This window comes from Anopheles moucheti, chromosome 2 (genome assembly GCF_943734755.1).
Source record: "Anopheles moucheti chromosome 2, idAnoMoucSN_F20_07, whole genome shotgun sequence".
NCBI classification, from domain to species: Eukaryota; Metazoa; Arthropoda; class Insecta; order Diptera; family Culicidae; genus Anopheles; species Anopheles moucheti.
This window is the reverse complement of record NC_069140.1, coordinates 53,771,151-53,788,047: the sequence shown is the minus strand read 5'-3', so window position 1 is coordinate 53,788,047 and position 16,897 is coordinate 53,771,151. Positions and strand designations below refer to the sequence as shown.

Sequence of the window (16,897 nt, the reverse complement as noted above, 5' to 3'; positions counted from 1 at the left end):
ACAGCGACGGAAGCAAACATGTGTTCCCCTTCATCGTTGAGCCGTGGGTGTCGCTGCTTCAATCCAGTGTGTTACATTCTGCTACTGACTGGTCGGACGCTTGCAGCAGCTACTGTTGGTGAAGTGAATATAGCCATTAGCGTGACGGTATTCACTCAAATTGGACGTCGAGCGGAAGACGTTGTTTGGTGCTGTGTGATGGTCTTTGATGAGCATTTCATTACACGCATCCTTTCGGTAAGGGTAAAGTAATGGTGTAAAACGATTCAACGCTAGTAGCGAATAAGCTAACGTGTTGTAATTTATTCTATTACAACATACAACATTACCAAGAGCAACACTCAATGCAAACTCTTTCGTTTACAGATAAAAATTTAGATATTATTCTCCTGCCCTTCTGTCACTTCCTGCACATCAACGCCGTATGATAAATGTCCTTCGTAACTGGCGGTAATAATAATGAAAAAAGAAACCTTCACCATTCGGAATGTGCTTGCGAAGCTTATCACCTTTGGTCGCGGAGCAATGCGGACACGCGATAGAAATTCTGGCAATGCTGTCGTAAAATTCACCGCATCGTTTTCGGGTGCGGAACACGGAACACGGAACACGGAAGAAAAACAAAATGGAACACCGAATCCCATTATCACTTCCATCACAATCGTCACCGTTTGGTTCGCGCCCCCGTACCTACCGTCTTCGGCCACCATTCCCCCCACCAACCCGTATGATGACGGTGATGATTAAGTCGAGGGGAACGAATGAAACACTAAATTCAATCGAACAAAAATTACGATAATAGAGACCACCGTGACCGATCGGAATCGCTGCTGCAACAACCCGTAAAAGTTGCGAGAAATTTTCGGAATTCGGAATTCGATTGCCGGTGGTGAGCTGGTGAGAAATGAAAACATACCAGACGGCAGACGGTTAAAGAAGGCAAACAAATAACGCACGAAATGAAGGGAAAAAACACTAAAAAGCACATACACAAAGCGCAAGCAACCAAACTCCCGGAGAAGGATTCAACATCATGGAAAAAAATAGCCAATCATGAAGCGAAAAAAAAAGCACTGGCCGGTGACAACCGAACGAACGAATCGGAAGGAGAAGCTGTGAAAAGTGATAAAATTTCAAATCAATAATAATAAAAGAAGCGTCGCAAAAAAAAAACGCAAGTTTCCCAGCAACTTGCCGAGCAATCCCCAAGGTTCCCAAGGCGAGGAAAAGTTAAGGAAAAGAATTGTTTTTTTTTTTTTGTGTTTGCCACCCTCGGCAAAAACCCTCGTCCGGGGAAAGGAATAAAGAACCGTGCCGAAGGACAAAACGGTAAGGGAAACGACCAAAGATGAAGCTTATTACTGCATCCCGAGCACGTAGAAAATATTAAGGAATTAGTTTGGAATGTGGTCTTCAGGACGCAAAAAAAAAACGGAAGCCAAAGCGAAGATAACATACGAAAGTGGGGGGAAAAACACGGGAGATAAAATCGACAAACACACACACAGAGCACCACATTGTTGGATCGCGCACATTCCATTGCGAATGAAAACTCCGTGTCGGTGGTTCGTGGATCGATGTGCGCTTTCACAATGTTTCGTCGTGTTTCCCTGGGACACCCTTTTCGTATTTTTTGGACTAACGAATTCCATCCCGGAAGATGTAGAAACCTCACCACTTAACGAAAACCACCCCGGCAGTCCGTTTGAGGTGGTAAAATATACACGAACACGGAAACGGATTCTTCGGTATACACACTCGGACAAATAGGCGTACCAAAAAAAAAAACCCTTACCGAAGGAATATCTAAAGACCGATTGCCGGTGGGGTGTCGCGCTCCTGGACGAATGGGGCGATGGGGGAAAAATTCCATTTTCCCACTCATTGAATTGTGATGTTATTTTTGGTTTATCGCGCGCTCCGTGTGATGTCTCTCTTTTGTGCATTTGGTTTAGATTGCGAAGCCACTGGGCATTCTCGCAAGCACCAAAACCGTCCACTGTGGAGACAACCATCCTTCTCACGGCGTTGCAAATGATAAATGAGTCTGAAACGGGTGCTAGTTTTGTGTGCTGTACTCGAACGCTACAACAAAACCGGCTGTTCGTTGGTACGATATTACACTTCTTTCGGAGGAAAACTGTTCGGAAGCCATGGAGTTCATGGTGTTTTGCAGGCATTTTCTGTGCTTTCGTCTCGGGAATACGTGTGCGTTTCGGAGCGGGAAGCTATAAACAGAGTTTTAATAAAACTGCGCACCTCTAATCGACCCAATATTGCCTGTCCGTGTCGTCGTACGTTCTGTTGTTTCATTTACCGCGGTACCGCGGGTCGCTCCTGGCAGCAAATTATCCGCCGGTTTTAATAAACTTTCGCGCTAGTAGCCGGGCAACAATCACGCCACCGGTTAGTCGGATGAAAACCGACCGTGCTCATCGCAACTGAACAGAATAATGCACTCTGCGCCGTGCGCTGGAACTAGCGAGTGCAAAAACTCTCCGGTCCGGTGGGGCTCGGACTGACGACGGAATACGAAACCACACCACAGCGTGTGCAACGCACCTGAGCGCACCGTTCTGGCGGTGGGTAATAACTCGTCACACCGTATAGAGGTCAGTAGCGGCATACGCGAAAGCCCGTGCTCCGCAACGTCAAATCAGATAGAGGGTGGGCTAATAATTTGACCCACTGGTTGACTCGCCACGGTGAGAAGATAATATCTGACAATCCACCATGTGCACCATTCCTTTCTCCGGCGCTAACTCCGGACACGTTTTATCACCACAGCGCTGTGGGTGAAGGATCTGGAATAAAATTTTACAACTTCTAACCAATTCCAACTGGCGTTGATGGCAGGGAGAAGGGCCGGTCGCCACTAAACTCGTGTAGACGAACAGCTCGAACAGTGCTAGATTTTACTGCACCACGCTCAAACGCGCACGAAACCCGGTAAATTTATGGATCGATTTCGAATTCAATCGGGCTGCAGAGTGTTGCGAGGCCATGATTCCCCGGTGGTGCCCCCCGGTGGGCAAGAAGTCCAGCTGGAGAGTGTGAAATCTAATCTAAGAAAGTGCCAACATTTCGCGAAAGGAAATCTGCCTCACCTCCACACACACAACGCCCTACCTATCGCTTCCAGTGGGCAAAGTGATAAATAATTCATCTCGATCCTTGATTCCTTGCCGGCACCAACCGTACACCCGTATGGCACCCCGCTAATGGCACTGAGCTGAGGCAACCTTCCTAATTCAGTGCATCCGGGATTGACCTGAGTAGATAATTTATAGTGCACAGTGTAATCACAATTTTAAATCAATCTGCTCACTTTACTCAAGTGCATCAGTAAATTGAGGAGGATGAAAGCATCCACAGGCGGGTGTGATGGGAACGGATTTTGAGCTGGTTTTCTCGAGCAGGACGATGAATCTGAAGATTGGATCAGTTAGAGGTGCGATAGTTTACATCCAGAATTTAACATTTGACCCACAAAAGCTTCAAGAAATAGCTCTCCAAAAGAGAGCTTTATAGGGTTGCTCTGGAAAAATAGCGCTGCCAGAGCCATAGATATAGCAAAGGTCTCGCTGACGATTGGGTCATTCCTATGGCAAGGATCTGGAGACATACGTGTGCCTATCTATCAATTAGCCTTGCCCCGCAACCGTGGTGGGTTAAATCTGCACATCCACGTCTATCACAACGCAGGCACTGCCAACCGGGGAGCGTGTCGGGGAGCAGCACATTTCATATGCTGGAAAGCCCCCGAACATTAGCATTAACTCTATTTCAACGAAATATCCATGTCTGAGAAACGTCATTCTACCTGCTAGCTTACAGCCCGGATAAAACGTTTGACATCACAGCCCGAACGATGCGACGAATGCTAGTTGAGAGGTTCCCTGAAGCGAAAGTAGTACAGGAATCGCAAGCATTAAACTGGCGATCGGTTTGGGCCAACATCAGCTCGAAAAAAATCTTACATCCTCACAGAGATCAGTTCTCTATCAACTGGCAAAAAGGAAAATAGCTTATGGAGAGTTATTTTTCAAGATGAAAAGAGGATCATCAGCGTGCACAGAATGCTCTGGTGTGGACAAATTGCTTTGAATTCCAGAGTGTCGTCGGCCTGGAGTATTTAGCTACAAGCCATCCACAAGATAGACCACTCCCTGAACCCTTCTTTCCAATCCATCCGCTTACCTGTACTAATGAATATTAGTAAAAGTAAGCGGATCCTGATCCTACGTTTGTTTACTAACTATATTATCCACATTATTGGAAACAACAATGCTGTGATTGATATAGAAGTCCTTAAATGTTCATTGTAATCTTGCTTCTTATTTTCTCCGTTCTCGTTTTTTTTTTGTTCCCCTTGTATTCAATTGTAAGTTAGTATTTAAATATTCATTTCTTTTTTCTTTTTAAAATTTTAAAATAAAATAAAAATAAAAATTTTAAATAAAATCATATTTAAAAAATGCTTCAAGAAATAATTCTTCCAAAAGAGAGCTTTTAGGGTTGCTATGGAAAAATGGCCTACTATAAAATCACGGTGCAACACAAAGAAATTCTAGCATATCCTATTTCGCGTGCAACGGACAAGTCTCCATCTCTCGAATCGTAAACGTAATTTCCTGTACAAATTTCCATTTTCTCTCATAACAGTAACTACTGCTGCTACTACCACTCAAAGATTCATGTCCATGCACCTTTCCATCGTACGGCACATTCCCAGACACCTTGGCTGTTTCCATTTTATTTAGCGAAATGAGCATCTTAAAAGAGATATGTCCGCACTACCCCTTTACGGACCGGCGGACTCGAGATGAGATCATCGGCGACGGATAATCTCATTGACACCTAACAACGGTAATCACTGGCAATCGCTTCATCAACTATTTATGAACTGCTGTATCCTGCTGGAAATCAGCTCTCCGTACGGCCCTTTGGTGCCCGGGGTGACATCGGAGCAGTGTGCGCTCGAGTGCGCCGGGGTAGTATCGTATGCATGCATGAAAACTTGGTCCCAATTTCACTAAGCTTTATACCGCACTCCTATGAATTACCTTTTTCCCTACCGGTCGACCTTTCGGCTTTATTCCGCCGTCTGCTTTTAGCGTTGGTAGACTGCTTGAAGAGTTGGACTAAAAGCCAAGGGACAATTCCACGGAGCATAAACACAGCATAAACAGACACACACGCGCGCGCGGACACGCTCTCCTCCACACCTTCGGGGACATTTCGTCGGTAAAGAGCGGGGAGATCGTTTATATTCATGAATCCGCATTCTCATCGCACGTGGTCGGATAATACACCTTAAGGAAACGGAATGCTATCATATGTTTTGAGCATCCACGCGGGGCAACTCGTGCCCCAGGGCGCGAGGCGAAGCGAAATGAATTCATTTTCCCAAACCTACCACCTACGATCATATATGGTTGGCGTTGCATTAACTTCAGGCGTGCCCTTGCCACCTTGCCACCACGCCTGAAAATCTTCACTTATAGCCTGTTATTTGTCCGTTTTCAACAGCATTTCATCACCGTACACCGTACACCGTCGGGCTCCATATCGAGTTGTATATTAATATAAGCACCAGCAACTTATTCCGCCATACATTTGCATATCTTCTCGGTGGTACGATGAAAATGTTCACACTCGGGTCACACTAAACAATGCGGCTGTATGAGTTTTTTTTGCTTTCTTTTTTGCTGCTTGCAATTTTACACGCTTTCGTCCGCTTGTTTCCAATAAACAATAAGTTACAATCAGCACCAATACCATCATCCTGGTACACCTTTGCTTATGGAAGTTTTTTTGTTTGTATCAAACAAATTTTCACATTCCACCACTACCGTGTCGCTTTCGAAAGCAACTTTTCCATTCTTCCTTCCGCGACTCTCGTGTTTATTGCATTTCGCCTGTTGGCACGTTAAATTTAACGTTTATAGTACACCATCACCCACCACCCCCATGTTCGTGAGCGGTGCGAGAAGGCAGAACCGAGGTTGAAACGGGAGCCATTGTCGGATGGCGTCGTTTTGTGGGTTGTTTTCATTTGGTTTATGATCAATCAACGTGTCAAGAGTGAAACGACTTCATGGCGTTGTTTTCGGTTTTAGGTGCCACCGTAAAGAGTCGGCGGTGTTGTTGCTATCTTGTGTAACAATAATTCAAGCGACTTGCCCAATCAGATGTCTCTAGCAGCAGCAGGCACGGGAAGGGGGGACGTAACTGTTGTACCAATTCTATAAACGGTCCTATCGTCAACGACACTCACACCGGTACGCTCCTACCGTAAGGTATTCCACTCAGGTGGACACAGAAAATGTGCAATAATTTTGTGTATACTACGTGACAGCAATGAGCATGTTCTTCCATCAATATGAAATTTAATAATCGTAACAAGCAACGACTCAAACTTGCCTTGCCACGCTTTTCCCAATCGAAAAGATAACCCCAGGCTGCCAGACTGCTGCGATCGAAATGCAAATTTGGGTTGGACAACAATTATTGTGTTAATTTTTTTTTTATTCATTTTATAGAGGCTTGGTGCCAATTGGCTGACATTCGCCTCTTTGCTTTACATCTAATGTGAAATACATATACATTCCCTCAGTTCCCCAATTTCCTTTGCCCTTTATAATTCATTCCATAATTTAATTTCCTTAATAAAGTTTCAAATGTTGATTTCGTTTGTATCCTGGTTTGCTAATATACTATCAAAATTACATTCTAAATTATTGTTTTTGCTTTCTTTGGCGTATCCCAGGCGTATGTAGGATAGAGGTCGAGTAATAGCCGAGATAGAGGTTAGCCATTTTGGATTTCATTTGACGTTTGGTTGCCCGTGTAAGATTCCTTGCGTCTAGCCTACTTGTTAACTATATCCCGATTAATCAACACAACTACACACAAAACATTTGAATGGAAAAGAGCGTCCAAACGTCAAATCACGTGTAACGAACTTTTGGCTACATGTCAAATTGCTCTATACTACTCGACCTCTATCCTACACAGACCTTGGGCGTATCCTATGCAGTCAGCAAGGATATGCCTGACTGTTACGATTAATCGGTAGCAGTGCGTCAGTCGTGTATGTCCAATTCTTAATCTAGTAAGGATTGCTTGTTCTTTGCTACTCCGGTTGTTATAATAAGGGGCCACTGAAGATTTTATCAATCGAAGCTGGTTTTCTTTTAACTTCCAAATTATTTTGTTAATGATGCTATGGTTGTTCACTGAGTTGATTCTGATCTATCATACAACTGGTTAGGAATCAGATCTCAATCGGACCGTTTTTCTGTAGCAATAGCGGACTAGCAGTGTGATAATAATCATTGTAAATACAGGGTATCCCACAATTTTTTAACAATTTTCCAAGATTTTTTGATTGCGTCCCATCAATAATTGAATGCGTCCCACAAGTTTTTGACTGCGTCCCACACATTTTTGAATTCGTCCCGGGGTTTTTTGACGGTTTTGCTATATATTTTTGAATTCGTTCCGAGGTTTTTTTTGACAGTTTTCCAAATAGTTTTGAATGCTACTTGAAATAAATTGTTTCGCTTAACCGCAGCATTCTGCAATTGTATTGAACCGCAGATATGGGAAAGAAGGTCACAGGTTCAGATGCATTCATGGTAAACCATTGGCCTCCGTATGTCATCTTTAAGGCGAAAAAAGGTTTAGAGAAAATCGACCGCCGCGGATAAGCTGCTTGGTTAGCAATATGCAGAGATTTTACTGTCAAGCTCATCACCAATGCTTGGTTCACCTTCAACATCTTTTTTTCTTGTGTATCGGAACAACAATTTTAAGAGGCCTAGGCCTATCATTTCCGACATTCTTTGTCTCTATTTACCCGTAGCTGGATAGTCAGTCCTGTGTACAGAAAATTGATCTGGATGGGATTTTGGACTGATCCGGTCGAGTGAAAACCGACGCCTATACTATACATCACCGGACCGCCCCAATAAAAAAAAACCTCGGAACGAATTATAAAATATATGGGAAATTGTCAAAAAACCTCAGGACGAATTCAAAAATTGATGGGACGCAGGTCAGCCGCTTGAAAAAGATCGAGCTGGCAATTTTGTTAAAAAAAGGATCTATATAGCAAATATTCCATTGATGATTTGCGTGATATATTCCAAGAATCAGCTTTGATTCGTTGAAATCATCGCGTTTTTATTGGAAGTTTGTTGAACTCACTTGGTGCTTTGCTTGAAGAAGGTACATTTAACTCGCATAGAGGCACACCTTAATTACAAATGATCATCCGCACAAAACAAGCTCCATTTTCTCATTACCGTTCTTATCCGGCAAGTAATCCGATTTGTCGCAGTTAAGCATCCGGGCCCGGCATGTGCCAAACGAAAATATTGTCACATTCATCATTTGTTTTCTAAAGTCCTTTAAATCGGAGTGTCTGCGTGGTGTGATTCGCTCCACAAAATGCCGGCTGACCGTGTGGCGAAATGCGTACCGGGTGAAAAGGGTCTACAGGCAGGGAGAAAAAAAAAAAAGGAATCCACCTAGAAGATGTAAATCTCTTCCTTCAACGTAAACATCCTTCGCAAACAATGCAAGCTATTTTTTTCTTCTTGCTTGTCCCTCGCGGCAATGACCATAGACAATCTCCTCCACAACACCGAGCTATCCTCGACCTGTGACCGAATCCGTACCGTGTGAGGAAAAACGATCACGAACGACCATGAGGCCCCGGACCGCGGTGGGTAGCTGTCCGGTTTCCTTCGGTTCGGGTACAAAAGGGATAATCCTATTTGTTTGTCATGGGCCGAACGGGAGAGCGCGCGTGGAAAATGTAGCGAAAGTCGGAAAAAGGAATCGGGGTCCACTGAGCAGCGAGGACAGACGTCCGTTTCCAGCCACAGAAACCACAATCGTATAATCGCCTTCCATTGTTGTGCGGGATTTGCTTCCAATCCGTTCGGTTGTTAGTGGTGGCTTTGCTGAAAAGGGGTTAAACCTTTCGCTCTCGAAGACCAACCGAACGGGGCCGAATCGGTGACCGAATCATCGAGCGTAGGTACACGGGTCCACAAATCCATAGCATGACGCTAAAGTGGGATCTACTTTGGAGGATGTTTCACTGTCTAAAAATAGGGGGGTTGGTATAGGCGCGAGACTAAAAGAAATGAAAATAAGTGGCCCCCAGTTCCTCCGTCCTGCTCGGCGCACTGCTCGGCGCCACCGAAGCACCGAGTTCGATTTGCTTTCCTTAATCCGTTACATCAATTAATCCGACGGTTCTCCTGTGGACGGTTCAAGTAATTGTTTGTCGTTACCGAATCGTTTCTCTAGCTAAGTGGCTAAGCAGGAAGCCCACGTACCAAAACAACGGCACCGAAAGAGTTTCCCACACACGAGCACAAAGCCGCCAGCGATGCAGGGTTGCCTTCTGCTAACCTCAACTTACTAGCTGAGGATTACGAAAATCAATTCAAAGCAATCGTTAGTACGTGCACACTAACACTCAGACCGACGACGGAACATTCGGCTGGCCCTTTATCGTTCTCGTTTTGAAGATGAACACCGAACACGCGGTTCATTCTCTCGGTTCATGCGAAAGCTCAATCGCAACTGAATGATGATGCTCGGCGCTGGTTGTTGGTTTGGGGTTAAAAACAAATTTTCGTCAACAGCCGTTGATCCGTCGTCGCTTTTCCAAAATCCCCATGCGCGTTCCGATCGTACCATCATGGTGGTATTTAGACACTGGCAAAACACACGTGCTTCCGGATGGCACGGGTTGATGTGTGACAGCCCAAAAGGTGACTAACGAAAACAACAACAAAAACCATAAAAAATAAAAGAAAATCTTCGTGTGTGTGTGTGAGAGAGAAAGAGAGAGAAAGAGATAACTTTTCCATGAAGCATAGAGTAAATGGTAGCGCACGTAATACGTAAATTCCAATTTGTTTTGGCAGAGGATTAGCTCATCCACCGAACGCACTCTGCCCTTGTGTGGAGACGTATGTTTGCGTTAGCATAACCCTTTGCCGGCACACGATTTGTTTACACGAACGAGAATTGGGAGGAACCAAACGGCTCTACTAAGCTCTACCAATTCATGTACCGCACATTGGTGGCACTGTAACGGCAACGACGGCTAGACGCGGAAGCGCGCCTATAAGTGAGTGAATGCAGGGAAAACTTTAATACCGTATCGACATTTTCGGGCGCATGAAGTGGTGCTACACCAACGGTTTTCCACTGGCACACCTCACGCCCGGTTAAAACATTTAAAACATACCGATTAAGGGATTAGCAAAGCGTTAAAAATTCACTTCACCTCAGCAAAGGCAACGGCTGGTGGAATTGATAAGCGTGGATGTATAGTTTTAATTAACTTCATGCTACAATGTATTGCGAACAGAGAGCTTGGGTAAAGCATCGCCACACCACTGTCATCGATCAATTAACCCGCTTAATCCTGGATCAGAAATAACACTGAACGTTTGACTTTAATGTTGGGTAAATGCCGGGGGAAAAAAACATAACATAATATGCGATTAATCCGTTCGACCCGAAAACACAGCGCACAGTGTTTTGGAATTGATTTAAATATTTATACAACAACCAATCTCATCTTCTACTAATTCTGCTACTAATGCAAGGCAATCGAAGCTTATGAAAGCGCTCTACTCTTTTCTGCTAATCAGGCATCACAATGCCTAATTATTCATGGCTTTCGTTTCGCAGCCGAATGTTGTTTAAAAGCCAATAAATATCAATACAGTATACGTGTGTCTAAATACACTGGTAAATGGTCCAAATTCTGGTAAACTCGCCCCCCCTTAAAACAGTAGATGGAACGCTTTGGTTATTCGCGTTAACTTTAATTTGTTGTACCGAGTTGCACGTCCACTTGCGTTCCAATTTAAGCAAATATCACAAACAGTGGAAAACAGCTACGATTTCGCAGCACCGCACGGTCAGCGGTGTACTGTCACATTCGCTGTGAAAATAGACCTGCGTACATTGACAACACATTACCGATCGTTAGCGCCAGCAAACTGAAAATGGGACCAGGCAGGATGCATCGCCCCAGGAGGAGGTGGCCCATGTAACTTGTTGAAGTTTAGATTTTGTGGTTACGTGAACAGAGTCGGTCATCCATCGCCCCACGGCATTGGTTTAGCTTTTTAACAGCACGAAACAGCGGTTCCGGAACGTCAAAGTGCCTCACCTCACCTGCAGGTGAAAATTCGTTTGTGGTTCGATTACATTCCCTTGCCAATTTTCTCACAGAACCATTCACAATACGTTGTGCGATCAGTGAACCCTTTTTAAATGCAGGGTTAAGGGAACGATTGCAGGGGTTCTGTTATCTTCTATTGTAATTTCCTCACGGAAAGTGTGCTTGCTTTGATCGTTTCGTTTGTATTTCTATGAAAGCAACATATTTTCAAATTCTGTTTTCAAATCAGTTGAATATATTTATGCAGAAATATTTCTATTGAACTGATGGTATTGATCTTTAACAGGACAATAAATCGCTTTATTAGCCCTACTTAGCCCCTACTTTCTATAAGCTGGTATTTTGCATAAACTATGTTAAAACAGAGTCATTTACCTAACAAACTTTATAACATTCCATAGGGTGTGAATGCTTATGAATGCTAGAGACTGAAATCCATACCCACTTACGGCAACCCGAACACATTCGCTGAGAGGCGTACTTCCGGTGATTAAACGGCATTCTCGATTGTGGTGAACCGCATCCCATCGTCGATATGTGTTTGCGCCACAATCGACGTTGGTTATTTTGGCCAACACCGGAAATTTTGTGCCCGCTGGATTGTTCCCAATATAGAAACGTGCGGTTGTTTCCAGGTTCTACACGTAAAACTCGACCGGTTTTCAGTGTTAAATTTGATGGCTTATTGTAATAAAATATGAAAATGTCTTTAAATTTCATTTCAAAATTCTATTTTACATTGAGAAGGACGCTAAATATCCTAAAGATATTTTTTATTGAATTGTTGCTCACATCTGTTTATAAAAGTTACGTTTACTTTAAAATTAAATTATCAACTTAGATAACAATCGATTTTTGTCACACATTTCTTTACTCTTCTTCTTAATTTCAAGTGCAAAATAAACAAGCCCACCCACCAGAGCCATTTGTAATGGTTAGCATAGTTCCTACGCAACTTTTTTCTCATACCATTGATTATTAACACAAAAAAAAATCCGATTACTATCCCCAAAAGCCTGCGACAAGAGAGAGAGAGATCGTAAGCACAAATTGGCACACACAAAAAAAAGAACCACAAACCAACCACTCATGGCCAACCCAAAACCGATTACAGTTTTGCCGCCCAAGCGGCAAACCAGACATATTTTCTTTACAATCAATTAAGCTAAATAAATTGAGTTATTCGAAGTTATAAAATTTCACTGTTATTACTCGGTACAATGGCCAGTTTTCTCATCCACTTCCGTCACGTGATGGCTTTTGTTGGTGCAATTCACAACCGGGCGAGAGGGGGGGGAATATTTGCTTTTGCGTCCAACTGCCTTATTCTTGCTGGCCATGCTCGTCCACTCTCGTGAACCACAACACTGGAGAGCTTCGACCACTTTTTTCCTCGGATTCGTTTGCTCTTACAAACTCACCGTAATGCTGGAACGGACCAACTTTATTCAATTGTCAATCGTTGGTCCACCGCGGAAGGTGGGACACGCGTAACAAGAAGAAAGCTGGCCCTTGCAATGCAATAATAGTCAACCTCAGGGAAAACGATGTGTGATCAAACCATACAAACCGGCACAGACTCGCACTCTGGCCAGAGTGTTTGGAAAAGGAACGTTCCAGAAAACCATTCATTGGCCACAATCCGGTCTCCGGCTGCATGTGCACGGATTGCTACGGCACGGCTTAACTCATATGTCGTACTGTGCGGATCACTAATAGCATGTCCTGGCCCAACTGAATGGAGATGGGAGGAAAAAAGACACGCAGAACAGCCGTCGACAACATTCTAATACCATCTAAAACGGAAGGGAAAACAAAAATAGTAAAAGTTCAAACGAACGATTCTTGTCTCTCTTGACTCTCTCTCTCTCTCTCTCTCTCTCTCTCTCTCTCTCTACTTGTCTGATCCACAAACCGTACACATCCCTACAAGAGCGAATATCATTTTGACCCGATTTCATCGTCCTGCCACAGAGCGAAAGGACATCGTTCTTCTTTTTTGTTTTGTAATGGCAACTACTAACTCTCATTTTGTGCGCTTCTCTTGACTTTTTTTGCGGCTCTCCAATGCAGGTCTCGTGGAATCAAAACTCATTTCCGCTGCAGCCAACCGATCGGCGTACGATGTCGTCCAGAGGAAACCGCCACACACTCACCATCCGCCATGTGCAGCAGGAAGACTTTGGCAACTACAGGTTAGTGTACAATGGCACATTATGTCTGTGTTTTATATTTTCCGTGGAAGTGAACTGTTGATCCGCATTGTACAGGGTGGCATCGTAGAAGTACACTTACACTTTGTTAATTTGATTAAAATTGAAACCCGATAGCATTTCTCTTCGAAATCGATGGAAATAACATCTGTTAGTACTAAACTTGCATTTTACTTACTTTATTTCAAATCTTTCGCCTTTGCACTTGATAACGGCCCGTATATCTTCAATAACCGTCTCTTGAATCCGTCCAAATTCCGATACACTGATGAAACATGGCAAATGCTCCTTGCACCACTCCTGAACGATCGAAGCCTTATGGGCTGGAGCTGAATCCTGTTGGAAGCAAAAGCTGTCGTTGCCAAAAAGCTTCTTAGCGTATGGATTTAAGTAGCCTTGTAGAACGTGTTCTAAATAGTATTCCTTGTTGATCTTCACGCCTTTATCGATAAATAATAACGGTAACGGTAACCCTTTCGCCGAGATAGCTCCCCAAACCATCACCGATGACGCATTTTGATACCGTTCGACTGCTCTTTTATCGACTGGTATATCCCGAAGAGATGCTCCATAAACACGATCATTCTGCTTATTCAAGGGTGCCTCCAAAGTGAACAGTTTTTCGTTCGTTGTGGCCAGAGTGTGCGTCTTCAGCAGCAAGCGAGATCTGGTAACCCTGTCGGCAATATTGTTGCTGGTTAAACCGTGAATTTTCTGTTTTTTATACGGTTTCTTGCCTAGATCCTTTTTTAAAAAACTTTGCATGGCAAAGTGGCTCATATTCATTTCACGCGCCATTTTTCTTCCCGAGCGAGCTGGATTCCGCAGTATTCGTCGTTCCTTTACCGCATTGATCACCGCTGGAGTTCGGACAGTCCGTCTTTTGCCCGGTTTCTTCTTTGAAACAACCGTGCCTGTCTCCTCGTATCGCTTGATGGTTCGTTAGACGAATAATCGGCTTAACTTGAGATGAGACAGTTTCTGCCTAATCTGGATGTTTGTCAAACCTTGCAAATGCATGATTTTTACTTGTTCGTGACTTGAATCCCTTGTAGTTTGCAAAAAAAAAATAATTACACAAGAAGTGTACGGTTTGCACATTAATAGTAAACAAGTTCATCTGTCAAAATATACCCATGTGTTTGACATACAGTGACAGTAAACACAATACAGGGGCTCTCAAATAAGTGTGTCAGTTTTACGATGTCACCCTGTAGATAGATTGATACAACGACCCAGTATAACATAGCTTTATAGTAGTAGCGAAAACAACAAAAAAAACTGAAATGAAACCACTCTTTGTCAGTCTAAACCGGATCAATGTTCGAAATCGGGCCAAAACCAATGGGGACTTCCGGTGCAAAATTCGCCAACACCTTTGTATCGAGCAAATACATCTCGTCGTTTGAGTTATTTATAGATGCATGTGTGATACAAAAAAAAAAAGCTTGCAGAGCTTCGATCTCCTCTATTCGAGCCATCAATTCGAGCTCATTTTTCTAGTTGGGATCAAACCGTTCATGTCTTCCGTTCATTTTCGTTCTCATCTCGATAGCTGCGTTGCGGACAACTCACTGGGACGGTCGAAGAAGTACATGGAAGTATCCGGTCGGCCAGGGCCCGCCGATTTCCTGTCGCCACCGTGGAGCCGCTCGACGGACAGTTTTAATTTGACCTGGAAAGTGGAAAGCTATCCACCACTCCAGGAGGTTCGACTGCTCTACCGGAAGCTGATGGTAAGTGTGTCGGCCCGCCGGCCTTGGAGCGGTTCCAATGGACATGGATATTGATTTCGTATTTCTAAAATTGTTGATCTTTTTACCGCTTTCGCTGCTCAACATCAACATCCCTCCACGATGCACAGATGAATGAAACTTTCCAGCAGCCAGGTCGATGGCACGATGTCATTCTAACGCCTGCTCCACGACCCCCATCAGAGCCGTTGACACACGTCATGGCGTTTACGTTGCGTGGCCTCCAGCACAGCTCCGTGTACGAAGCCATCGTGCAGGCGAAAAATCGTTACGGCTGGAACGAGGTAAGCCTTAAACAGCGTTAAACGCGCATTCTTCGGCAACGAACCATCATCAAACGCACTTTTCCTCTCCCCCAAAGGTAAGCGACATCTTCCAGTTCTACACGCAACGAATATCGTCCGACATTCACTCGGAGGAGATGCAGGTGGCCAGCTCGACGTCGCGTTCCGGCTCTACGTCCTTACACCGAAACGCACCGAAATCATCGGTCTGGAGGGTGTTGACACTGACGCTACTGCCCATACTTCCCTGGGTGATGTCTCCGTTGTGCGCACTGCTACACGGCGGCACGCTTTTCGATCGCTCGAAGCTCATCATCTAAGGATTGGCTGCATCATTCCAACGATCATCCCTTTGTGTGGCATACTATGGTGCAATAGCTCCCTTCCCATTCCAATCACGCTTTTTATTTTACTGAGTTCATCTAGAAACTGTTCCTAGCATGAGATGTTTTAATTAAACTCTCCAGTTTCCAATGGAGTTCGTGAGAGGTCATAAAGCCTTCCCTTTATCTTGCTCGAATCTTATCGACTTCAAACAGCTTCAAATGCGAGAACTCAAACTTGTTCATTATTTGGTGAGCATCAACCCCGAACACAACGTCGAGACCCAATTGACGAAGAATGACACCCAAAGCAGAGATACATTAGATATAATGCAAGCGTAGAAGAATCGGGCCCCGCGTGGCCTCAAACGACTGTACTTTGATAGTTTAAACTAAACAAAACTACAACCGCTATCATAGACAGCGAAGTGTCACTGATGTCTAGGGAAGAGAACTTCTAAAAAAAAACCATACCGTATGCCAAAGAGACGACTGGATGCACACTTCCCTTAGCAATAGAGCAAACCGTTGTTTAATGCGCTTTCCCGACAGGGCCACCGATTTTCCCTATTTCCCTTTCTCCCCCTGGGTAGCTCATCCCTTTTGTATAGGTGTATATGTGTGACGCATAAGAGTTTGGCGAGTTGTACCGCTCGCAAAAACTTCATTCTAGCAAACTCATCAATATTATCGTCGAACTATCGCTTGCCTACTATAACCTTAGGCGCTTTAATCGTGTACATACGCATTTGTCCGCAAGGCAATAGTGCGCATTGTGCGCTAATTTGCAGTGCAAAACACCTTGCAAATCACGCGTCAACCCCGGGAAGGATGGGAATTCTGTCTGTGCGTCTGTCACTCTGGAGCGTCTCGGGTGACGTGACAGTCGAAACCGAAAACTTTTCCTTGCGCGCCTCCGCCTTGTGCTTCAACGAGCGGGGTCAGTGCGGCAATGGGCTGACGGCATACAGCGTTGTTGTACGTCAGTTGGTTGGTTCCCGTCCCAGTTGACACGCTGCCATGGGTTCGGCATCATTACTAATTCAACAAGAAAGTCAACCAAATCGCTCCGCAAGCTGTGGGTGTGCGTATATGG

The 16,897-nt window shown here is 44.3% G+C and overlaps 1 protein-coding gene across 1 annotated transcript in view; it reads left to right on the top strand.

Moving 5' to 3' along the window:
* The window catches only part of LOC128299486 (protein amalgam), a 198,420-nt gene extending 182,622 nt beyond the window's left edge, over positions 1 to 15,798 (top strand). The window contains exons 7-10 of the mRNA XM_053035470.1: positions 13,301 to 13,422; positions 14,996 to 15,176; positions 15,305 to 15,478; positions 15,556 to 15,798. Coding sequence (XP_052891430.1) covers positions 13,301 to 13,422; positions 14,996 to 15,176; positions 15,305 to 15,478; positions 15,556 to 15,798 — 720 coding nt within the window. The remainder of the gene's footprint in view (positions 1 to 13,300; positions 13,423 to 14,995; positions 15,177 to 15,304; positions 15,479 to 15,555) is intronic.
* Positions 15,799 to 16,897: the final 1,099 nt, after the last annotated feature.